General features: G+C 41.8%; 1 protein-coding gene across 1 annotated transcript in view; it reads left to right on the forward strand.

Moving 5' to 3' along the window:
• MAP3K9 (mitogen-activated protein kinase kinase kinase 9) overlaps positions 1-26624 on the forward strand; it is a 62192-nt gene that overhangs the window by 17771 nt on the left and 17797 nt on the right. The window contains exons 3-4 of the mRNA XM_054161569.1: positions 12286-12466; positions 21648-21796. Of these exons, the coding sequence (XP_054017544.1) occupies positions 12286-12466; positions 21648-21796 (330 nt within the window). The remainder of the gene's footprint in view (positions 1-12285; positions 12467-21647; positions 21797-26624) is intronic.

Consider the following 26624-nt stretch of genomic DNA (forward strand, 5'->3'; position numbering starts at 1 on the left):
AAGTGCCTTCAGAGTTGTCCTAGATTGGATAACTGTATTCTGTGGTCTGAAAAACAAGCCCTTAGAAAACATACAGGCTTGAGTGAGGAGACTTTGTTCAAGACATGGTTTCCTGTAACAGATTGGCTCAGTTTTGGACATGTTCTGCCATCTGTGGGTGGGAGAGTCTGGATCCTGTAATACTAATCAGACTTTTTTCCTCTCTGGCACACCTTCAGCTTCAGTAAGCCCTTAGCTGACTTCTGAAAGTAGCATAAAGCAATTGATTGACAAATTTGGAATTGTTTGGAAATGGAAGTATTCAGTTCAACTCTTGCACTTGAGGGTTCTGCTGTGTTTAATGGTGTGGCGGTTCAGGCTGGGTGCCCCTCTGATGCTGCCACATAAGCCACACCTGCCATGTCCCGAGGGTCCAGCCCAGTGGGTGGACATGGGAAGCTACATATTTCATCCCACAATGCCCTGCTCCCTTATAAAACCATCAGTGGAGTCCTGCACTTCCTCTTTCTTCCCTCACCACTCCTTTGGAGATTGGTCCCTATCTGGTAATGGCAGGGGGACACGACTCATCTCATGGCCTCTTTGGCCTGGCTAGGCCCAAGGCCAGGGGGAAGGGCAATCTCAGATCTGGCCAGCTGAGATTAGCCTAACAGTGGAAGAGGAGGGGGAAGAAAGAGCCCTGGGGGTTTTGAGTGTACCCTCAGGTGGGGAGAGGGAAGTGTTGGGTATGCTTTGGGATCTCTCTTTTGTCACTGTGCTTGTGGTTCTCTGTAAAATATTCACTGCTTTTCCATTTAAGCCTTCCACCACTTTCGCAATCTGTTGGTCTGAGTCTCATTTCTTTCTGCCTGTGGTGGGAGGGAGGGAGGATCGGCCCTTCAACCCACCCCAAATGGCAGTACCTCCTCATACAAGTTTGGATTACTCTGAAATCCTACCATGGAAAAGGCTTGTAGCTTATGTTTTGCATTGAAGAGTCTCAAGGTGAAAAAGCATTTGTTTCTGTGCCAATTTTTCTCTGTTCCTTTTTTTTTTTTCTCCTGTAAATCTATTGCACCTGGCATTTGATGAATTCACTATCTGGTATGTCTCCTTACAGTACCTGAATTATGTAAATGGGTGGGCTGATGCTTATCCACTACTTGCCATTTTACATTTTGGGCAGTGAAACCCCAGGAAACAGTTCTGTTTGTAGGATAGAGGAAGAAATAAAATGCATCCAATATTCCTGCCCACAGTGAATACTCAGCTGCAGCAGTGGTCTTTCACACACCAGCTATGAAAGGGTAAGAGCTAGTTCCCCTCTTCCTAGCTGCCTGGTGACCTTACTGCTGTTTAAAAACAGAGAGATCACACAGAATCACCAAGGTTGGAAGAGACCTCAAAGATCATCAAGTCCAACCTGTCACCACAGGCCTCATGACTAAACCATGGCACCAAGTGCCACGTCCAGTCCCCTCTTGAACACCTCCAGGGATGGTGACTCCTCCACCTCCCTGGGCAGCCCATTCCAATGGCGAACAACTCTCTCTGTGAAGAACTTTCTCCTCACCTCAAGCCTAAACTTCCCCTGGTGCAGCTTGAGTCTGTGTCCTCTTGTTCTGGTGCTGGTTGCCTGGGAGAAGAGACCAACCCCCTCCTGGCTACAACCACCCTTCAGGTAGTTGTAGACAGTAATAATGTCTTCCCTGAGCCTCCTCTTCTCTGGGCTAAACAACCCGAGCTCCCTCAGCCTCTCCTTGTAGGGCTTGTGCTCGAGGCCTCCCACCAGCCTCATTGCCCTTCTCTGGACATGTTCAAGTGTCTCAATGTGATCATACAGTAAGAGATGAGCAAGGACCTATGGTAAAAAAAAAACCTGTCTGTAGGTGCTTGAATTGCTCTGGACTGATCTGCAAAACCATCCAATGGCAGTAAAAGAGCATAGTTTTATTCTGAGAAAGAAAAGATTATTTAGGTAGTGTCATTCTGTGTGAGTTTGAGTTCCTTTGCTGTTTTTCAGCTTTTGAGGTCTTAAGTAGAGATCTTCTCACTTCTCTTCAATCTAACAAAATAACAGTAGGTATGGGACTAAAGGAGAAACTGATCTGAAAGCCAAGATAAGAATATGGGAGACTGAGGGGAAAAAACTACACGAAGTCTATGCAGGTTGGATGTTCAATGGTTTAAATCTTGAACATTTCTACATGAAGTGAAATAACAAAGATGACAGATTTATCCTATTTCTAGCCCCTACTCTTGTCACTTTCACCCACCCATCACTGTTGCTGCTGTCTAGCTCTTGGACTGTAACTGACTGATGTGGCTCTAAGGAGACAGAATACAGCACAAAATAATGAAAAGGGGCTCTTGGTGTGAGTGGGATGTGCTTGTAGGCTAAATCCTTTTGCAGGAGTTTTTCCTTATTTTTGACATGACTGCTTTCCTCATTCCTGCAATCTTGAATGACAAAGCATTTGACACACAACAGTGCTGATGTTAGTGAAGACTGAAGCAGAACTACTGAAGTGCACTGACGCGGGTATTCAGATTCTTCCACCACCTTTAGGTTTTTCAGGGCTTCTCAATTCTATATCAAGTTGCTGTGTGTGTTTGGTAGTTTACAGTCAGGGCCACCCTCTCTATCTCCAGGTCCAGGAGCTCCCTTTAAGCTCTGGCTAACGTGAAGTACCTTCATAGTCAGATTTTCTTATGTTTCTGGTAAGTGAGCTTCTGAGACTTTGTTCAGATTGTTCTCCCAACCTGTTTGAAAGCACTGCTATCCACCCTAGTATGCTAGAAACACTGTTAGAGGTAGGTGTCCCTATGAAGAATTGATAGATATTAAAATATAACAACAGAGCATGAGGTAACATTGCTTTGTCCTTAGGTAGTAATCCTGTTACTTCATGGTTTGCCTGGACCTGTAGTATTTAAAGAAAAGAATAGCAAGCATTCTGGCCCTAAAACCCTGACTGTATTGTCTCAGCTAGGGAAAAGTTACATGGAAGTTAAATGTGAAGCCAGCACTTCGCCATCAAATCAAAAAGGTATCCTGGTGTACCACAGACAACACATCCACCTTTTTTTCCCCCATGGTAGCATCCTTGTCTTCTAGCCTGCTCCCTTCCATATTTCTTCCTGCATGCTTTTAGTTCTTGTTGCACTCAGTCATTTTTCTTATTTTCTTATTTCTTTATTTATCCCTTCACTTAATGATTGTAACCATTTCCATTAGGCTAATAGATTTCTACTCTTCTGTGCCAGGCTTGCTGAGCAGCATCATCCCCAAGTAAATGGCTTGGTGTGAACTCTTAAGATGGACCCTACAAGAGACTGTCTTGGATTTTTATGTTTATTTTGTTCAATTTCATTCTCCTTTTTTAGTATACCCTCATACTCTCTAGTCTGGGAAAGAGAGCATGAAGCTATGAAGCTGCTGATACAGCTATTGTCATGAAATACAAGGGTGATGAGGAGTTTGGTTAACTATTATGGTGGGACTGCAAAGTAATCTTGCTTTCCTTGATATTCTGTAGTAAGCATTTTTTTCCCTTTTAAGTCAAGAAGTTCTTTTTCCTAGTAAACTGTGGGCTGAATAAACTGGGAATGGAACTGTGGAGTAGTTGAAGACGCTGAAGCCAGTACAGCCAGTAAATGTTATGTCTGGCTGTTCATACTATTTTGTGCAGAGGACAGCAGCCTCTTTCCTTTAACTTCACTTACAAAAATAGGCTGGTTTTGCTGTGGGTGACCACACTGTAGTAGTTCCTCCTTGAATATTGTTCTGCTTCTGAAGTGATGAGTCAGCTTTTAGCACAAGCAAAGCAAAAGAGTTTTCTGCTTGGTGCTACACTATTCAGATAGATCTAAGCTGAGGAGCTAGAAAAATGCAATTATATGACCATATTTTGCTGCCTTGTCACTTAATTTTGACAGATGAAATGAGGAGCCACTTCCTGCTGGGTCTTTGATGTTACTAGCAAGTGGATCAGCACAGGTTAAAGTGTCTATTTTTTCCCTGCTTATTCTTTCCCACTCCCTTGGCCCACTGGAGACCAAGAATACTGTCCTAACTGTCCAAAAGTGTAGCTGAAAACTAGAATAAACCACACAAAACTAACAAGCAAAGAATCTGACAGTGTTTCAGCCTTCCAGGAGAAGTTTGTGTTTGTGAGAGGAGGTTATAACGTGTTTCCTGGCTCTGTTGGTGTAATACAAGCAGAAGAGTATTAAAACAGCAGCTGTGAATTTCATTGCCAACCTTTTTTTGTACGTAATTTCCTTTGTGAACATTTTCCTTCTGTGAAAGTAATCTACCTCTATCCTTTCTTTCCATGCATACTGGAGGTAGTATGGTGCTGGATAAAAACACAGGAGGTGTATTACTTGAGGTTTTTTGAAGTGACCACCTTAAATCCTATGTAAAGCTTTAACATGTTTGTTTTGGAGATGATATTGAAAGATTCAGTGAAGATTTTTTTGTGTGTGTTTATGTAGAGTAGAGGAGAGTGTTTGGAAGAAGAGTAAATGCATTTGAGAAGAGGAAAATGAAAGGGATAGAAGAGTGTATAGTTTGGCAGGGAAGATCCAGACCAATTGGTGCTTCTAGCATAATTAAAGAGAGGAACAAATCACCTTGCAATAGAAATCAGCTGGGTTAAGCAGCATGAAAAATATATCAGCAATGCAGTTGTGTTGGAACACAATGATAAAGTTGATAATATTCCTAAAGCAAAGTTTGCTCAGCTTTCAATTTCTTACTGCAAGGGCTAAGAAGCAGGACTGGTACAGACATACTATCACAGTATCACCAAGGTTGGAAGAGACCTCAAAGATCATCAAGTCCAACCTGTCACCACAGACCTCACGACTAGACCATGGCACCAAGTGCCACGTCCAGTCCCCTCTTGAGCACCTCCAGGGACGGCGACTCCACCACCTCCCTGGGCAGCCCATTCCAATGGCGAACGACTCTCTCGGTGAAGAACTTTCTCCTCACCTTGAGCCTAAACTTCCCCTGGTGCAGATCCTAGGTGTGGTTTACCCAGCCCTCCTAAGATTTATTAAAACATGCAAGTAGATCAAAGGATATACAGCTTTATACCCCTCTCTTTACCCTGTTGTGGTGCATTTGTGTAGCTAATCCTGTGTCTTTCTGGTGGATGCTGTAAACCTGGAAACAAGATCTTTGCAGTAAGGCTTTGAAGGTTTGTCAAAAGATGTTCACCACTGACAAGTGTTTTCTTTGAGACTGATTAAACAGTAGTACCAGTCCGACTTACACTATTACTCTGTTAGTAGGACAGATACACTTCTGAAAACCTAATTTAACCACATTTTAGGACACTGAGATAATCTTCCAACTATGAGTAAATTGTTTTTCACCAGATGGCTCTCTAACATCTGGTGTGTTAGGGAACTTCTCTAATTGAAATTGCTTACTTATACCAGACTGCAGATATTCATGTGGTTTGAATTTGGACACTTAGCGCAGATGTGCCTCTCATCAAGTCAGTCTCCTGTAGAGAACATATATGTTGGACTTATGCTTGGAATTCCCTTCTGGAAAAGGCTTTGTCTTTTTGGACTGTTTGGAACCTAGAAAGACTGCCTTCTGAGATGCTGTGAGTTTGTTTCATCCAAGCCAACTTTCACTCTAATGATCCATGAAGATGGAATGAGGGAGAAGGGGGAGACATTTATTCTTTGAACATGTGAAGCTGTGGTAGGTGTACATCTATTTCATGCACGCAAGACAGAATTTGATCTTAATAGAAATGTTTGTCACTTGCCTCCAGGGCAGCTTTTTTGGTAGTTTTATCTTACAGTTTATGGCAGAGTTGAAATCTGGCTGGCATCTAGTCTGTGAATGCCTTCAGAATTCAATCCTCTGTTTTGCCCACTTAGAACAAACCAGTGGTTTGGGGCACTAGTCATGGATGCTGTTAGTAACAAAACTTATAGCTGCAGGTCTCAGTGATTTCACTGCAGTGATTTCTCCTTCTGAAAGGACATAGAATATTCCTAGGTACATATAGTCCAAATCCTAAACATGTTAGTCCAGGTTCATGAGTTGCTAGTGAAAGTTCAATGTTCTAACATGAAATTCCACTTCTAGAACCATTCTTAACAGTCTTATGAGACCAACATCAGCCTTAGCTCTGTCCTATTAAGCCACTGTCTAGTTCAAACATCTCCACAATGACTGCTGATAAGATAGATCTGAAGAAACGGTAGTAGGAACCACATGAAGACTTCAGTCTTCATAATCATAATCAAATTGTTTCTGTGTTGCTTTGACTACTCAGGCAGATGTTTTTGTCTTTCTAGTAAAGCACGATAATGGAGAATGCAATGGAGCAGGAGAAAGAGCTATTCAGTATCAGATTCTATTGTGTCCACCATACTTCAGTGGATCTGTTTCTGTGAAGTCTATTTTCATTCCAGATCTTCGTTTAAACAGCATCTGACAGTGGGAAATTAATTACAGTTCAGATGACCTCTCTCCAGCAAGACAGCTCTAGAAGTTTCCCAGCTGAGACAACAGGAAAGGAAAGAGTCAGCATCTGAGCTGATTCTTGCTGTAGGAAAAAAGCCCTCATTCTTCTTGGTGTCCAACCGTGACTCATGAAAGTGAGAATCATCCCCTTTGGGATCTATTGTCACTGGGATCTGTGTACTTCTGCAAAAACTTACTGCTTTTGGTAAGGCTGACATTGGGTTTGGTCAAAAGCCTGATGGCTGTTAATCCACATACAGAATGGTACTTAGACAGGAGAAGGTAAACTGGCTTCATTTGACCTCAAGATGTTGATTTCCATCACTTCCGAGGCTGCTAGCAAAGCTGCTAGCTTAGGTCACAAACAATGATAAGAGGTTCTTCGGTCCATCATCAGTTCTTTCCCCACAGTTGCTCACTAAGAAATCATCTTTAAATGGTACCAGCACTAGCTGAGTTAAATCTTTACTTTTCATTCTTTGTGCAGCTTGACACTGAAATGAGAATCTGTGGTTGTATCAGAAGGTCTCTAATGACACTTCAGTTTCAGCATCTGGTGTTGCCTAGTAACTGAGGAGTATTAGACGTGATGAAAGATCTCAATGGCTGGCATTCCATGATCCACAGAATGTACTAAAGATGCTTTTTACAAACTTTATCGGTCTGCTTTGGCTCTGGCCTCTTATCTAGCTTCAATAGTCAAAACAACTGAAATAAAACATACTTTAAACAATTGGACTTGTGGAAATTACTTTTCCACACTACTGTGATTCTGAAGAGGTAAATGCCTGGATTTGTTGACTAAAGAGTCACCATCACTGGAGGTGTTTAGCAAGAGATTTGATGGGATGCTTGGTGCCATGGTTTAGTTGATTAGATAGTGTTGGACGATAGGTTGGACTCAATGATCTCAAAGGTCTTTTCCAATCTGTTCTACTCTCCTCTGTTCTTATTCTCTGATAACATGGATCTTGATTTCTGAGTTCATTTAGGGCAACAAAGACAAATTAGAGGACCCAATTAAAAAAGGCTGGTTAGCAACTGGAGTGGTCTTGCAGGCTGTGCTGTGAGCATGATCATAATTGTCAATGAAGTATTGAAGTCCCAGGCATAGGGTATCCTAAATCTTCGGAGAATAGGTTGCCCACTGCAACTATATACCTCTGAACTACTCAGAGATGACTGAGAACACTGTGAAGTTAGTGGTGAAAGCAAGCCACACAGTGCTGGCTTTCCTCTTTGTTACTGCAGCTTGATTTGACTTGAGCAGAAGCAAAAGCATTGCATAGATGGAAACCTGATCTAAAAGGTACTGAAGATGTAACAATGAAATGTTTTCTCATCTCTAGCAGTACAAAGTTGTTAGTTTCCGTGCTGTAATCTCAGACAGTGACTAAGGACTGCACAAGACTGAGTGTTGCCAAATGATCTTTGAATTTTGCCTTATACTGTTAGTCTGTCTTGTCATCAAGCCAGTAGGTGCTGGATTGTTGTCCCTAGTTACTTTACCCTCCCCTTTGTTTATATGGTGCCTACTTCTTTTTCTGTACTTGAGGAGATTTTCTCCCTTGATGCTTCTTTTAAGGGTCCAAAGATATTCTCAAATAATATCAAGAAACCTCATTTTCATTAAAAAAAAAGTCTTCATCATAACCTACATGAGAGGAGGCCCAGTGTTTATTTTCTACCTTTGTATCCATCTGAACTCACACCTAATCTGTCTCAATTGACTGTTGTCTTGCAGAACTTGCAGTCTTCTTGGCTCTCAAGAGAGCCAAGAAATCTCAATAATCAAACAGGAAATAATCAAACTGGGGTCAAATAATACCAGCAATGATTTTTACAAGTCCTTGTGATAATAAAGTTCTTAATAAATTCTTAGTAGTTGAAATTGCACATTAAAATCACATGTACCTATATCTGTGTGATTGCTTGGTCTGCTGAAGGTTTTGCTAGGACATACTAAGGCTTATTTGGATCATATTCCTTTCCTGTTGTCTCATCTGGGACACTTCTAGAGCTGTCTTGCTGGAGAGAGGTCATCTGAACTGTACCTAATTTCCCACTGTCAAATGCTGGTTTTCCAGAGGGCAGGTTCCAAGTCTTTCAGGAATATATGAAAATATATGCAAGCACTACTGGATTATTACTCCTGTAAGAACACATATACCCTTCACCTGAAGCTGCTAACAACTTTTAATGCCACTGTAAGCCACCATGCTTTGCTTTGCACTTGTAGTAAGCAAAGAACATGCTGTTGGTGATTTGTTATATTAAGTGGTTTTACTCTAGCAGTTGGGTCCTCTTGCTGTCTGAACAGGCTTGTAATTCCTGGCTTGCTTTGCCAGTCCTTTTGCACAATACCAGTTTACTACACATGCTACAGCATTTAGCCTGTACTACAGAGGGGAAAAAAATGGGTTTGAGTTCTTAGGAATAGTGGTACATAGCATTACTTCATATCCAGCTTGGCTGTCTCTGTGCATTGCAGCAGGGAGAGATTTCTTGCACAGGCACTGCTGAAACAGGAAGATGGTGATCCATCACTAACAAGCTGACACACATTCTGCATGTTCCCGTTGATTCTGCTCTCATTCTTCCCTGGTTGCCTGAAAACTAGACCCAGTATCTTTGCTGCCAAACAGTTTCTCTTTTTAAGGCTGTGAATATGAAAGATTCATTTAAAACCAAACCAAACACTTAATCTTGTACATGTCTTTTAAATCAACACACCGGCATGAAATGATTTGCTGCCTTGGTAGATGAGTGTTTTGGTGTAGATGCTGTATATTTGTGTCTGAATTTATTTTTCTTCCCTCACTTGCAGAAGAGAACTTGCTCTCAGAAAAAATAAGAGGCAAAAGCTGGTTGCAGATAAAGCTCACAAGCAGATGAGACTATGTTGGTTGGCATGGGAAAAAATGCATTGGTAGTGTCCCAGCAACCTGGTTTGTGTTCTCTATGAAAGAGATGTTAAAGGAGGAAACAGAAAGGAATTCATATTTCACTGATTTACAAGAGTCTTCTTTGAAATCTGTGCAAACTCAAGAGGGGAAGGGTCAAGGTTTTTGGTTCAAAAATCTGACAGATGTGTTTGGGAGACACTTACAAGTGAGCCTGTTCATGTTGACCAAGATACGGGGAACTGAAATAGATGCTGGAGAGAGATATGATTCTTAGAATTAATTTTTACAATTTGGGTTTGAAGGATTGGTATTACAAGGAAATAAGAGGGGAACCAAGCATGTAACTAAGGACTCAAGGACTTTCAATAAATGCAGCTCTTTCATTGTCCTTTTCTGTGGTCTTTGTCATGGTAATTTGTCTGTCTTAGCCTACATCCGACCAAAGAATAAGTTCATGGATACAAAAGACTAATTATTTTGTAAGGATGTAATACAAATCAAGGTAATTAGATTTAAATAACCTCTTGCCAGGAAGGTACCTACAACCCAGCTGTAATATCTGACGTTCTTTTAGGCAGAAACAGATCTACCTTGTGAACAACAAATTTTCTTGTGCTTATGGAGGGAAGCAAAAAATAAACTCCCAAACCCATGCTTTCTTGTTTCAAAGTTTTACTTTAAGCTTTACAACTTCACTGTCCATCTATATATTACTGCATTTAAATTTAAAGTAGGATTTTATTACTCTGTCAGCTCTTCAGGCAGAGTTGGGTACATGTTATAAAAAGAAACTTGGCACATATGTTTTACAAAGTTTCGCTCTTGCCATCGTTGAGTGGTTTGTTAGCAATTTCTCTCAGGAATTTCTCTTAGCACTTCTTTATCTGCTAGGAAGAAGATCTTGCTTTGACAGGGGGGTTGGAGTAGATGATCTCTCCATGTCTCTTCCAGCCCCTAACATTCCATCATTCTGTGAAAAGTTAGACTTGCCACGAGAGGCACAAAGGAAGCCTCTTCTGTGCCTTTGTTTCTTCTTGTGGTTCTGCTCTACACTGAAGTGTGGCTCTGAGTGTGCAAAGGAATAGTAACTCCAGGGCTCAAACCCTCTGTCCTGTGCAATTAGTACAATGGAGCATTCAGTAATATTAGGAAGGAATTTTGCAGTAGAGGCAAGAACCAAGAACTTACCCAAAAGTCTAGTTCATTCACAGTTTGGCTCACAAAAATCTTTAATGAAGTAGTATCTTTTTTTTTTGTTTCCTTGGAGAACAGAGTTTGTTTCACTTTCATTAAAATAACTGTGGTATTTTAACATGTAGATGTGATTCACTTATTATGCAGAAGGCTTGAGATAACAGTTTTGGCTGTTAGTTCTTGGAAGATCTCATTTTGATTATTGGAGGGAAGTCTGCAAATGAATGCAAGATTTTTAATTCCTACTCCTCCCCCCTCACCCCCTTCCCTGCCTAAATCGTGGAATTTTTAGGGCTGGAAGGGACCTCAAGGATCATCCAGTTCCAACCCCCCTGCCATGGGCAGGGACCCCTCACACTAGATCAGGTTGCTCAGAGCCCCATCCAACCTGGCCTTAAAAACCTCCAGGGATGGGGCTTCTACCACCTCCCTGGACAGCCTGTCCCAAATACCTGTGTTAACTTGAGACTAATACTTGAGTCTTTTTGCTGACTGCTAAAAATGGTTGTGAAGATTGTTTAAATATCTTACTATAATTTTTGTAATGCCTCTTATAGGTTTTGCTTTGATCTATGACTGGTTGTGTGTTTGGGTTGGTTTTGGTTTTTAGTTATTGTCTTCAATTCACACACCCATGAAATAGAGGGGGGAAAACCCCTCTTGTTTCCTGGGAATGTGTGTCTTTAATGACCTTAAAAACAGAGTAGCTGCATAATGATGGTGTCTTAGTGACTTGAGGCCTTTTGCTGTGAAATTATTGGGCTAATAGTAGTGCAAATGCTTTTGACTTTGTGGCCATTTACAAAGTGGCTGAAAAATCATTAAACATGCTGAAGGCTCTGTTAGTTAGGGATGTTTGGTAGCCTATTATGTTCTGTTGCTTGATGTTACATTGCTGGGACAACTATGTGGTCACTTTAAGATAAAGAGGATAATGAGGTGCTGCTAAAGCAGGGTGGATACCAGGCCAGAACCAGAGCCTCTGGTTTATGCTCATTTCACAGTGGTGTGACAGTACAGCTTTCTGGGTAAAGAAGAACATGTGCCTTATACCAAAGCATTTTTTAGTTCTGCCTGGACTCCTTTACCACTGAAACATGGTAGAAACTTAGGAGCTTAACTGAAGAAAAGAGTTTCATAATAACACAAAAGGGAATCTCTAACTTGGTGGGGTTTATCGAATTTTGAATTTGGCTTGTATTCTAGATCCTCCATCTTCTTTTAGTTGTGACTTCTGTACATAGAGCTTCCACTCCAAATGCATTTGCATGAAGGGTGTATCCAGCCTGTGTATCTGGATTTAAAAAAACCCTAAAAATCCTCTAAGCAGTTCAAGAAAAAGATGCTATTACTGGCTTGCTGAGAGGGGATTAATTAGGAAATGTCTTCCCTTATCTGGATTTCTAGAAGTTACAGTGGTTCACGTCCCTTTACCAGAGAATTATCGTACAGCATGGCACTAGGCACTGCATTAAATAATTATGTTATTATCTGTTTTCTGGTGCTTGGTATCTTGGTTAAATTTGAAGTTATTTGCTGTTCACGTGTCAGATGAAGGGATCAACTTAAAATAACTTGTAACAGAGTGTGTGTTATGTTTGGATAACTGAAACTTGGGAGGTCTCCAGCAAGGCCTTTTTTGCATAAATACAAGCTTCACTCTGCATACCTTTTATCCCCCCCTTCTCCCTCCCTTTTCTCCAGTATTGATACTCGAGAAGGTGGAAAATGGAGATCTGAGCAACAAGATACTGAAGATCACGGATTTCGGCTTGGCCAGGGAATGGCATAAAACTACCAAAATGAGCGCCGCTGGGACGTATGCCTGGATGGCTCCCGAGGTCATCCGCTCCTCCATGTTCTCCAAGGGCAGCGATGTGTGGAGGTATTGATTTGACATTAAGTGATTGGTTACTGAAGACTTAGCTAGACCTGTCAGGAAACCTCTTCTGTGTTTTAAGAATGAGTAATGGTGAACCGAATATTAAAATTCAGGTCTTAAGAAAACTTTATCCACCAGCTTTGCATCTATCAGGCTCACAGAATACTTTGCATTAATGGTGAATGTGTGGGGGGGTTTGGGGTTTCTTTTGTTGTAGAAAGTGGTGGAGCAGCTTCTGCATGCCTCTGCATTTTTGTTGTTCCATAAATTTACATTTGTATTATCCCAGGATTCATAATCCCAGTTCCCTCTGCTTTATCTAAAACAAGCTTTTTTGAGTCTCTTTGGCTATTGGCTGACATAATCCAAAGCTTCAAAGCAATCTATGAAGCACTTGAAATTACTACACTTTCACCTTCAGTAAGATATTTGTTTTGGCAGTAATTTGTTGCTGATCTATATGTGTGGGTTGTCCAGGGAGGTGGTTGAGGCCCCGTCCCTGGAGGTGTTTAAGACCAGGCTGGATGAGGCTCTGGCCAGCCTGATCTAGTGTGAGATGTCCCTGCCCATGGCAGGGGGGTTGGAGCTAGATGATCCTTGTGGTCCCTTCCAACCCTAACTGATACTATGACAATCAAATTCCCTTTGGAGTTATCAGCCTGAAGACATTGGTTTTCATTTTTGTAGTGATCTTCTGATTTATTTCCACGCATTTGGTTTTTCAAGTAAAATAATCTCTTCTCTAGGTCCATCCTGCTATGTAATTTGCATGTGTATATTGTCTTTTACATTCATGCACTGAGATTTTTGAGAATAGAAGCTACTTTGCTGGGGAGGAAGGTAAGGATTGGCCCATAGACTTCCACAGATTGAGTTTGAATACAGCCTCTAAATGAACTGGTAAATCAGGAATTCAGTCAGTTGCTCTAGGACGGTGGCATTTCTGGATGTTTTGTGACATAGAAGTAGTATTGGATATCTGAAGTAAAAAGAATTTGATTTTTCTTGTGAGGAGAGGTATTGAAATGTCAGGGTGACTTTGTGTTTAGAGCAGTAAGATTCTGTCACTGGCCAGCATTGCTCCCACACAAGTGTGTGCATGTTGTGAAATCTGTCAGGATAAAGAAATACCCCAGCTGTCAAGAGTTGTCTGGCTCTTGCAGCAGAAATTGGGTTGGGGGATTTTCATTTTCCTTATCCAGTTTTGTTGAATAGATAATGTATTGCCTTGTGATAAGTCTCTGAACTTACATTTTGCACACTAATGGTGTAGATAAAATTCTGACTCTGTAATTAAATGTGGTAGCATCTGTAGTTAATCTGAAATGAATTGAACAAGAGCCAGGCTCTTATTCTGAGTGAAGTCTGTCAGAATGAAAACCTCAAGGCTGTGCACCTTCTCTGTGCACATGACCTTTAAGGGTAATCTGTGGGAACAGTAGAAGGGAAAAGGGGAACATTTCCCCTATTCCTTGTAACTTTACTGATCATAGTGTCATAGTATCAGTCAGGGTTGGAAGGGACCACAAGGATCATCTAGTTCCAACTCCCCTGCCATGGGCAGGGACACCCCACACTAGATCAGGCTGGCCAGAGCCTCATCCAGTCTGGTCCTAAACACCTCCAGGGATGGGGCCTCAACCACCCCCCTGGACAACCCATTCCAGGGCTTCACCACTCTCATGGGGAAGAACTTCCCCCTCACATCCAGCCTGAATCTCCCCACCTCCAGCTTCATTCCATTCCCCCTAGTCCTATCACTACCTGAAATCCTGAGAAGTCCCTCCCCAGCCTTCTTGGTGGACACACTCTTAATTGGTAGATGTTCAGTGTCAATATGACCTAACTGTGAAAAAAGATAAGGCTTAATAGGTCAGTTGGTGATTTTCATGAAGGTAGCTCAAGTCCCTCTCTAGCTGTGCAATGGTGTTGGCTCGATCACTAAGGACTGTGCATGACAGTCAGGACTTGTAAATAACTGAAATAATTTGCTAGTTTTCTAGACTATTGTATGGTATTTTTCAGATTCCTTTTTCACTTTCTGATTTTATGGTTACCAGTCACCTTTGAAAATAGGCTGGTTCCTCTAAGAGCTCTTCCTTAAACAGAGGATCATCACCATTACAGAATCACAGAATGTTTGGGGTTGGAAGGGACCTCGAAAGATTGCCTTGTCCAACCCCCCTGCTAGGGCAGGATCACCTAGAGTGGGTCACATGGGAACACCTCCAGATGGGTTTAAATGTCTCCAGAGGAGACTCCACAACTTCTCTGGGCAGCCTGTTTCAGTGTTTTGTCACCCTCACAGTGAAAAAGTTTGTCCTTATGCTCACATGGAACCTTCTATGCTATAGCTTACACCCACTGCCCCTTGCCCTATCATTGGGCATCTCTGAGAAGAGCCTTGCTCTGTCTTCCTGACGCTCACCCTTCACATATTTACAAACATTAGTGAGAGCTGTTAAACTGTTTCTGAATAAGCCTCTCTCTCTGGTGGCCAAAACCTTGAGTCATGGCTAAATAAGCTGAAATGAGCACGGTGTTTGAGGCACATATGCAGAGGATGAGTACTTGCCAGTGCAACCACTAGTAGTGTGTCAGTGATTGTCAGCATTGGACTTAAAAAAGCAGTCGTGGACATGTGTAATAAATCCTGTCCTACCCAAGGATGCAACCTGAAATTCTTAACAGGATGAACTTTTTTATCCTATTAGATGTGGCCTTCCTCTTGTCCACTTCAACCTCTTGGTTAATCACTTGAGTTGATGGATGTTTTTGCTTGACAGCCTTCCAGCTAGGCTATGCAGCATCCACAAAATTGGCTGTCTCTGTCTGTAACATTCACAAACCCTTTTATTTCAACACCTTTTCCTTAAAGCTCATTAGAATAATACTGCTGGCTGAATTGTTGCTCAGCTTTTTAACAAGAATCTCATTCTGCCTGTGTTCTCACTGCATAAACAGGTAAAGAAGATACTGAAAAAGATGCTTGCTAGGACTGAATTTTCCTGAGTCATAAATAACTGCTTCATGCAATTCCTTTCAAAGAAGCTGTCAAGATCTGTTTAAAAAATAAATAAATTTGTTGTTTAGATGTTTTGCTTTTGGGTTCTCTTTGGGGGGGGTTGTTTTGGTTTTTGGTTCATTGGTTTTGACCCACTGGTGAGAGGCCCTGAGCACAAGCCCTACGAGGAAAAGGCTAAGGGAGCTGGGATTGTTTAGCCTGGAGAAGAGGTGGCTCAGGGGACACCTTATTGGTGTCTAGAACTACCTGAAGGGAGGTTGTAGCCAGGAGGGAGTTGGTCTCTTCTTCTCCCAGGCAACCAGCACCAGAACAAGAGGACACAGTCTCAAGCTGCACCAGGGGAAGTTTAGACTCAAGGTGAGGAGAAAGTTCTTCACTGAGAGAGTTGTTCGCCATTGGAATGTGCTGCCCAGGGAGATGGTGGAGTCACCATCCCTGGAGGTGTTCAAGAGGGGATTGAACGTGGCACTTGGTGTCATGGTCTAGTAGTCATGAGGTGCTGGGTGACAGGTTGGACATGATGATCTTTGAGGTCTTTTCCAACCTTATTGATTCTATGATTCTGTGAAAGGAGGGTTGGTAAAGAAGTTATGAAGCTGAGGAGTGCTCCCATGCCCTGGTGTCTATTACCAGGGTCTAGGCCACTGTAGAGCTTGTTGATAATAATGGTACTTAAGTACATCCTGCTAGTGAAAGTTTGTTGCTTTGAAATTTGCTATGGTGCACTCACAAGCTTTAGATATATAGAAAAGAGAGCAAAGAAGCTACAGTTTTATTTAAATATGCCAGTTCCTGTAAATCTCTTTGTGTTTGAGAGTAGTCATGTATTTGCTTTGGATTTACAGGGGTGAAGTTGAAGCACAGATACTACAGCTTATCCAGCACAGTGCAGCAAGCTGATGTAATTCAAATTTCCCTGTTGTTACACTTAACTGCTGAAGTGTATTTCAGTTTACTGCACACACCTCATTTTTTGGCTTGTGCTGCTTAAAAGATGAAAGTCAGCATGGGAGGTGTGAGGAATATCGAGCCACCGTGTAACTTTCATCTGATTCACTGTGTTCCGAAATTTAGATGTGTTTATGATGTGTGTGCTCTTGAGATGAGTGAAGTAATTAGAAATTTAATTTTCATTTAGGAATGGAATACCAGAACTATCTAAACCCATGTGATGAGTACATCAAGATGTTTGATGCATTCAGTGATTGGTGTAGGAACTTCAGTCATTAGAATATTTAATTTCAATGAAGTGTTGGCAAGCACTTCTGTCCACAACTGACTGCTTGCAGGCTTCTGTACTCGTCCACATGTGGTGAAGCACTGGTGAGACTCTGGTACCTGGCAGAAAAGTTTTGACTAGAAGCTGACATGGGAGAAGCACACAGCTGACAACTGAAATCAACAGGAATTAGATCCATAGATTCATAGAATGGTTTGCATTAGAAGGCACCCTAAAGATCATCTACTTCCAAACCCCCTGACATGGGCATCTCTGGAACTGCCAGTCCAGTAACATGCAAAACTGCTAATAGCCATTAAAATGTAATGAAGGTGCTTTTCTTAACAGTAATATTCTAGTTTTTATTGTTGCTGAGTTCTCCTTGATGGGCTGTAATAGCTCATTTCACATGGAAAGTGCTGAACCTAGAGAGACGGATTAGTGGAACCTGTGGTACAAATGCTATCGAACAACCACAGTGAGAAGAAATTACTGTTTGTTTTTTTTTTTCTAACTTCACAGACTTAAAAGGGAGGTGGCAAAATCACATGTGAAATCCTGCAGACCACCAGCCTCCTTCTCTGGAAATCCAGTGTGTGGGATTGAACCTGATGTTAAATGGCTTAAGGGATTACTGGATCACTGGGAGATGGTTAATTATTCATACAAGTGTCAGTTGACTTGGACACATGGTCTCTATCACATGGTTCATGTTGTAATTAAAGTCCAAAAATTGGGACTGGATGCTGGAAAAATAAATGAGCCTCATCAGTTCTTGTTCATCCCTGCTGATAATGAGGAGAGGCCTTTGTTTCCTTCTTCCTATGCCTTTTTGTGTGTAAATATCTTCTGTCACTGGCTTTTTCCTTTGTAATTCCCAATCCCCTACTCGAGTGTTAATGGAAAACAGTCTGTTCAGCACCTCTCTAGCTGTTTAATCACTTGGGCTGATTGTTGTGCCAATGCCACACAGTGTTTCCCTAGTTCTGTAGAAGTAGTACTCTCAGCAGTGAACTGTACATGGGTAAGAGGTGGCATTCAGTTGTGCCAGAAAGTGACCTTTCCTGCAAAATATATATATATATATACACACACACACTTCTGTTGTCCTCTTAGAAGAAGCACCAATCTGCCCATTCTCTTGTCCTTCAAAAATTACCATGCAAAAGAAATGCTTTAAGCACATCAATAATGCTTTCCTAACCCTTCCATTAAGAGAAATAGTTAATACATTCTTTATCCAGCACTAGTGTGAAAATACACAACTCTGTGGTAATTTTTCTTACATTTTGGTATCACCACTGCATTCAAACTGAGAAGTAACATGAATCATCGATCTGATTTAGGCAGGACAAACACATAGTCTGTCCAGCATTAATTTTCTTTGAGTGTCTTATGAGTCCTAGAGGGCTGAAAAAAAATGTGGGAAATTCTTAATTGTGGGGTTTGATTTTTGGTGTTGTTTTTTCAAATGAGCCTTTCTAAGAGAGTAAGGAATCGAGAACTTAGATGGAAAGGAATAATCTATTGTCATTATGATACCAAGAGTATGAATTACATAGGAAAAATGTAACAGATTGTCTAGGTGAAAAAATATAGTGTATATATGTAGTATAGTACCTTGGGCAAGAAGGCTGATTGCTTGCAAGTATCTGACTTGGTGGTGAATGGTGCCACATCCAGCTGGCAGCCAGTCACTAGTGGTGTCCCCCAGGGATCAGTGCTGGGCCCCATCCTGTTAAATCAGGGAGCTGAGGATGAGGAGGTTGAGTCAGTCATCAGTATTTGCAGATGACACCAAAATGGGTGAAGGTGTTGATCTGTTAGAGGGTAGAAGGGCTCTGCAGAGGGACCTTGACTGGCTGGACAGATGGGCAGAGTCCAGCATGATGGCATTCAACAAGTCCAAGTGCCGGGTGCTGCACTTTGATCACAACAACCCCATGCAGAGCTACAGGCTGGGGACAGAGTGGCTGGAGAGCTGCCAAACAGAAAGGGACCTGGGGGTACTGATTGACAGTCAGCTGAACATGAGGCAGCAGTGTGCCCAGGTGGCCAAGAAGGACACAGTCTCAAGCTGTGCCAGGGGAAGTTTAGGCTGGAGGTGAAGAGAAAGTTCTTCACAGAGAGAGTTGTTAGCCGTTGGAATGGGCTGCCCAGGGAGGTGGTGGACTTGCCATCCCTGGAGGTGTTCAAGAGGGGATTGGATGTGGCACTTGGTGCCATGGTCTAGTAGGCCTGAGGTGTTGGGTGTCAGGTTGGACTTGATCTATCTTTGAGGTCTTTTCCAACCTTGTTGATTCTATGATTCTACGTGGCACTTGGTGCCCTGGTTCTATATAATTTGCTTAATAAAGTAAACTAGCTGTGTTAGCAACCAAAGTGGAATATCTAGCGACTGAAATTCTATATCTAAGTAGAAAAAGTAGTATTAAGACTGTCCAGCTAATGTGGCACCAGCTACAATGAATCTTAAAGACTTGGCAGGGTTGGGAGGGAGCTTACAAGAGTACAGGTTGTGATAATGAGAATTAACTCCCAAATGGATAGGAGAGGTGTTGCTTTGAAACAAGAAGGGGTTAATCTTTCAACTTCAGAAATGACCATTTCATGGAGCTGCTATTCAAGGAGGCTTTAGGAGGAGAAAGCAGTTTTTCATTTGGCCTCCTAAGCATACCTAAAGACCTTCAAAATTGTACAGTATGACCATGGTCAAAATATATGTGTAGTTAGATGCAGTATCTTTGCGAGAGCAATTAAGAAGAATTAGTCCCTTACAATACTGTTTAATACCAAGTTGATTAATGAAGACATTGTGGAACTTTGTGTAAAAATGACAAGGGGAACACAAAATTTGGATGTATTTTAAGGACAGTATGTTAAATCTCAGAGTGAGTGTATAGGAAAGACTTCAAACAAATCAAGGAGATGATGTAGAGGAGACTGCTGGAAGACATCCATCCAAAGCCGAATCTGTGTCAGGGGATAATTGGGCAAGGATTTAAGTGCTGGCAAGTTGAATGTAAAACACTTTCAAAAATGAAATAATTTTTTTGGAGGAGATTCTTGTGAAAAGCATAAAAATAAATCAATTGCTTTCAAATGCAACATAGATGAGAAGCCTACAGGAGAACAGTCAGCAAGGAAGTGACCAAGATATGACTGTGAAGAAGATAAGGCTACAGGAGAAAAAACTTAATGACTTTTATGCCTGCTAGAATGGAGTGAAGAGAGACTTTTTGAGATGAAAATTTCTCTTTAAGGACACTGAGCTGGAGGACATCTCAGAGTGAAGTACTGCCCACAGAGGTGTTAAAACTGCCTTATAAAATGAACAGTAAGAAATTGCTGGTATTTACACTAACACTCAAATTTTCTACAGGAACACCAGAGCCGGCTGAGTTAATAGCTGTGCTTTGTAATCTGTTGCTTAGTGCTGCCTTAATACCAGAGAAATGGAAGGCAGCAAACATGATGATAGGTCTTAAAAGAGCTTCCTGAGGATCAGCAAGTCTGATTTTCAGTTTTGCTAAATGGTGGAAACAGCACAAAGGAGTGGGGAGTTTGTGGATATATGAGTATATCTGGGGAAGAGTCCGCTATTGTTGAAAGAAAATGTGAATGAGTGAAAACTCTGGAAGGAGTTAATTCAATATGTGGAGAAGTGGTAGGGTTGCTTATACAATATTTGGATGTGTAAAAACTTTCAACAAAATCTTCAGTCAAAAGCTTTCCCAGTAAGTTGATGTGGGAAAAGAGGGGAAGTCTGTTTCTCATCACTCAGTCAATATTTAATTGCTGAAAGAGTAGATCTGCTTTCTTGGTGGGGAATTCTGTGCTCCACATAGTCACAAGTGATTTGAAAAAAAGCCATAAATGAGCAGGTGACTTTTTTTGGTGTTACTTTTTCTTTTTTTAATATATTCAGGATAAGAAAAATTAATCTGCTGAAGAGAGCTGAGGACAAGTTTTGCTTTACTGAATGATAAAACAGACAAAATAGTGATATACGTGGTAGCCGTGGGAGAATTGCACGTGTACAGTAATGAGATCTAAATTTGACTCTTATGATTCACTAAGGAAAATACTGGTTACTGTAACATGGCTCATTTTGTAAGGAGTCAGAAAGGCAAGTGGCAAATCAAAATTTAAAGAAAGAAGTAAAGAGGAAATACTGTATCTCCCCATATCTTTAAACCATGATGTGATTTTGGTCATTCCAACATAAAAAGTTTAAATGGAATGAGATGGTACAGAAGATGTCAAGGACAATGAAAGATATGAAATTATTTCTGTTCAGGAGAGTAACCAGATTAGGGTTTAGCTAGATTAGGATTTTGGAGGCTGGAAAGAAGATGATTTAGGCAGAGTGTAGTAGAAGAATGTGAAATCATGGATAGTGTGAAAGAAGCGAATAGGGAATGTACATTCACTCTCCCCTGTGTTGAGAGAACTACAGGGAAGCAAATGAAATTACCAAGTGACAAGCACAAAACAATAAACTGTTTTGGCAATGCATCATTACATTTGTGGAACTCACTGCCACAGAACATAGTGGGCAGTAAATGAGTTCAAAAGTGTAAGACACATTAATGGGAGAAAAACCTGTCAGATCACTAAGAATGCAAAAGCTATCTCTGACTCAGGTTTCCTAGAAGCAATGATAATATTCTGAGGATATATTATTTCTTCCCAATTTCAAGAGAGAAAATTATTTCTGCCTCCAAGGTGAAAACAGCATCTTATTTCAGTCTTGGTTAAAAAAGCAGGGGAAGTAAGGCACATCACTAGCTTGGCAGCTATGATGAGCCTGCCCACAAAACTGTCGTTCATTCAGTGTACCAGACGCACTCCAATCACTTCAGGTACTGTCTTGTTTCTTAACAAAGAACATGTTCAAGTGAAACACCTATTCTCTTTTGTGTTTTCTTCCTGGCTAGTTACGGCGTGCTGCTTTGGGAGCTGCTAACAGGAGAAGTACCGTTCCGAGGAATTGATGGTCTTGCAGTAGCATATGGCGTTGCCATGAATAAACTTGCCCTTCCAATCCCTTCCACGTGTCCAGAGCCTTTTGCCAAACTCATGGAAGGTAAGCCAGCTGTGGTGTGAGAGCAGTTTCTGGCATTTTTAAAGATACACTTGAGTATTGCCTTTTGTATTGGTTTTGCTACCTAAGAGCACAGATTTCTCAGACGCTTTTATTCAGTGGTGCAAATCATTACAGGAGCTAGGCCTGGCTGTTAGTTTGCTGTGACAGTGGTGGGTGAAAGAAATTTCCTTTCCTGTTTTTATTATGGGCATCATTTACCTTGCTGGTTTCTAGTAAATACTAAAATGTCACAGATTTTAGTCAGGTTTGAAGTCTTGAGCTTGTTTTAGAATTCATAGCTTGAACACTTTGCTAGGTGCTGTCAGACTGATTGGAAATCAAACTTTATGCTGCTGACATTTCAGGGAGAGAGTTTAAATGTGGCTTTGACATTTGAAAACAACCCAAATTTTCTGTCAGAATGATGTGATTTTCTGGTTTGTGTGTGGAGGTAGTTCATGCCTAAGGTGGGCTATGTATGGATGAAATAAATACAGACATTTATCATCAGAACTGCTGTACTTATTAGAAGGGATTCCATGAGGTAGCTTTTGGGGTAGACCCTTCACCAGCTTCATTGACTTGCTCTGCTGGCTATTGCAATTACATACCTCCTGAGCTTCAGTTGCCACTCCCTCCCTCCTCTTTCTTACACAGTAGCACCTTTAGTGGTTTTTTTTGAGTGTTCTGTTCCCAAGGTTTTCCACAGAACCAACCTGGCATTCTGTGGAAGGGATCCCAAGGATCATCTGACCCAACCTTTCTGGTTGATAGTATAGCTTAAATGAGATGGCCCAACACCCTGTCAAGCTGAGTCTTAAAACTGTCCGGTGTAGGGAAATCTACTGCTTCCCTTGGAAATTATTCCAATATCTAACTGTTCTCATGGTGACAAATGTTCTTCTGGAGTTCATTCAGAATCTCCCCAGGAGTAACTTGCAGTCCATTATCCCTTGTTGTTTCAATGTGACTCCTTGTAAAAAGGGAGTCTCCTTCCTCCTGGTAGCCACCCTTTTTGTACTGGTAAGGAGGTCTCCTCTAAGCTTTCTCTTCTTAAGCCTGAACAAACCCAGTTCATTCAGCCTCTCCTCATATGGCAGGTGTTTTTATATAATAAAGATATTTATACCTCTCTGGTATATTCAGAAACTGAGGTAAAGAGAAATAAAACATGAGAAACAAATCCTGGACATTGAAGTGCTGAAGTGTATCCAGAGAAGGGCAATGAAGCTGGTGAAGTGTCTAGAGCACAAGACTTACCAGGAGTGACTGAGGGAACTGGGGTTGTTTAGCCTGGAGAAAAGGAGGCTCAGGGAAGACCTTACTGCTCTTTATAACTACCTGCAAGGACGCTGTGGCAAAGTAGGGGTCTCTTCTCCTGAGTAACAAGTGACAGGATGAGAGGAAATGGCCTCAAGTTGTGCTCGGGGAGGTTTAGCTTGGATATTAGGAAAGTTTTCTTCCCTGAAAGTGTAGTCAAGTGCTGGAATAGGATGCCCAGGGTAGTGGTGTAGTCACCATCCCAGGAGGTATTTAAAAGATGTATGGATGTGACTTAGTTGTAACTTTACAGTGCTTGGTAAATGGTTGGACTTGATGACCTTAAAGTTCTCTTTCAATCAAACCTATTCTATGTTTTACAGTCTTAGTGAGCAAAGAATGAGTCTGAACATAAAACTGATATTCTCTGGCCTCTGGTGATGTTTTTAGCCCCAAGAGAGGCATTTGACTCAAGTAAGAGAATGTTTCCTCTTGATTTCTCAGCTTTTAGAATACTTCTGCATTTCACTTGTCTTTTCTCTTGGCTAAAACCAAAATATCCTAGTAGACAGCAAAGAGCAGCAGGGTTGCAGGTGTAGCTTGGAAGCAATGTAAAGCAAGAAACTACATCTGAAAGAGTCAGTGGATCTACCAGCTCTAGTGTCGTGCTGGGGCAGTTTGATTTGACATGGCTCTCTAAAGCAAGGACTGTTAATTTCTTCAGTATGACTGAGGTATCTACTGCTGGAGTTAAAAATAATGCCCTCTATTGGGAAAGTCAGGCAGAGGCACATGGCCTGTGCTTGAACCCAGCAGCACAGGGGTAAGCACCCACATGGCTTTGGAACGCTTGGCTTCTCCAGGTGCAGGGGCAAGAAGAGAACAAGAAAACAATTACTTTCTGCTGCTTCAAAACTGTTTTTTCTGACGGGCTGTTTCCCATCTCGAGTGAACTCTTGTTCCCCTAATGCTACTTTTACTTTTGAATTACTGCCCTGGTGGTCTTCAATGAGACAACAAAGCTGAACTTTCCCTCTATACAGAAAAGACTTGTATGTTACAACTGTCCTCATTAGTGCAAATAATGGCAGATCTAGGCCTGGGAAAATAAAAGCCACGGGCCACCTGCATAGTTATCCTGTTCACTCATTCATGCATTTGGCTGGCTGCAGCATTTTGTTTTACTTTGGGTCATGTTTGCTTTGCTATGCTTAAAACCTGGGGTAAAGAGGCAGGGATTATGGTGCTGACAGTCCAGCTGTATCACCCATTGCTACTAATTGGTCAGCAGCAGGGGACCTTCAGAGCACTCTTAACATCCTCAGTTCTCCATTTTGGTAAGAGAAGCAATTTGAAATCCATAAGCAGAAATGTGTTCTTATACCTCCTGGAAGCTGACCAGATGCTTAAATACTAGCATTTTGATACCAGCAATTTTGAAACCAAAGCTTGCAAATGCAAAATCTCAGTAGGGCTAAAATCAAAGAGAGGATGTGGAAAAACCAAGCCTCAGCAACTGCACAGATTTTGTTAAGTGTTATTTAGTTTTAATTACAGCTGCTCCTGGCTGTGTTTCTATCCATAAAAGTCATGAATGGCTTTTAGGATATCACCAATTTTATTTTTTTAAATACTATTTCCTTTTTTCTTCACTGTATGAGGTCTGGGAAAATTTAGAACATGGTTATAACTCTTGCTTCATGCTGCAGAAATGTACTTTGGATCCAGTGACCATTTAGAGCAATAATAGTATGAACGTGTTGAGGGAGACCTGGGTGTTAGCTTCTTACATTCATGCACAAATTCCTTTTAAGATACACTGGAATGCTAAGTTTTTCTGTTTGGTGGTTCTCAAATTTTGGCATGCAGGAGTCTAGCAGTAGCGAAGAGAATAAGGATGTTTGTTGAACCAGAGTAAGTGCCAGTACAGGGCAGTATAGAATGAGAATGTTTTCTGCAGGAGTGAAAATAAGGGTGAAGAAAGAAGGAGGACTTGAGTAAGGATTTCCAAAGTGTTAAATTGAACATGTTGACTTAATGGCTTTTAAAAAATCTGGGTTTAATGATTTTGTAGCTTGAGATATTTGCTTCATACCATTTTCTGTTTTCAGCGTTCAGTTCCCCTCACTCTAAAAGGAGTACCTTTTTTTTTGTTTTTCACTATTGCTAGTTGAGTTGCATCATGTGGGTACCTTAAATTCTGCATTTTCAGACCTCTCTAATTGGGTAAGCCATTGCAGTAGACTGTAAGTGAAAAGCTTGTTTCTGTGGTTTCTCTTAAAAGCAAAAGAAAAGGCCTGATAAACAGTTTTCTCTCAGTCAAAACCCCTTAAAAATACAAAAAGTCCTAATGCACTGCTTTATGCTATTATTTATTTGGATCTCCTATTTTCACTCAAGTTATGACCAGTTTGCTTTGCAGGAGAGATTTTGAGTTCTGGGTGAGAGATACACAGTGAGGATGGGAGCACACTGCGATGGGTTAGGAATTAGCTGGAGGGCCAAGCCCAGAGAGTGGTGGTGAATGATGCCACATCCAGCTGGCAGCCAGCCACTAGTGGTGTGCCCCAGGGATCAGTGCTGGGCCCCATGCTCTTTAACATCTTTATTGATGATCTGGATGAGGGCATTGAGTCCATCATCAGTAAGTTTGCGGATGACACCAAGCTGGGGGTAGGAGTTGTTCTGCTGGAGGGTGGAGAGGCTCTGCAGAGGGACCTCGACAGGCTGGACAGAGTCCAAGGGCATGAGATTTAACACATCCAAGTGCCGGGTTCTGCGTATTGGCCACAGCAACCCCATGCAGAGCTACAGGTTGGGGTCAGAGTGGCTGGAGAGCGGCCAGGCAGAAAGGGACCTGGGGGTGCTGGTTGATGGTAGGCTGAACATGAGCCTGCAGTGTGCCCAGGCAGCCAGGAGGGCCAATGGCATCCTGGCCTGCATCAGGAACAGTGTGGCCAGCAGGAGCAGGGAGGTCATTCTGCCCCTGTACACTGCACTGGTTAGGCCACACCTCGAGTACTGTGTCCAGTTCTGGGCCCCTCAGTTTAGGAAGGAGGTTGACTTGCTGGAGCGTGTCCAAAGAAGGGCAATAAAGTTGGTGAGGGGCTTGGAGCACAAACCCTATGAGGAAAGACTGAGGGAGCTGGGGTTGCTTAGCCTGGAGAAGAGGAGACTCAGGGGTGACCTTATTGCTCTCTACAGCTACCTGAAGGGAGGTTGTAGACAGGCCTCCACCTGGTCTCTTCTCCCAGGCAACCAGCAACAGGACAAGAGGACACAGTCTCAAGCTGCACCAGGGGAGGTTTAGGCTGGATGTTAGGAAGAAGTTTTACACAGAGATAGTGATTGGCCATTGGAATGGGCTGCCTGGGGAGGTGGTGGAGTCACCATCACTGGAGGTGTTCAGGCGGAGACTTGATAGGGTGCTTGGTTGCATGGTTTAGTTAATTAAGTGGTGTTGGATGATAGGTTGGACACAGTGATCTTGAGGATCTCTTTCAACCTGGTCTGGTCTGGTCTGTTCTATTCTAATACACACTTGAAAATGTACATTTCAGTGAAATGA

Source organism: Dryobates pubescens, chromosome 5 (genome assembly GCF_014839835.1).
Source record: "Dryobates pubescens isolate bDryPub1 chromosome 5, bDryPub1.pri, whole genome shotgun sequence".
NCBI lineage: Eukaryota > Metazoa > Chordata > Aves > Piciformes > Picidae > Dryobates > Dryobates pubescens.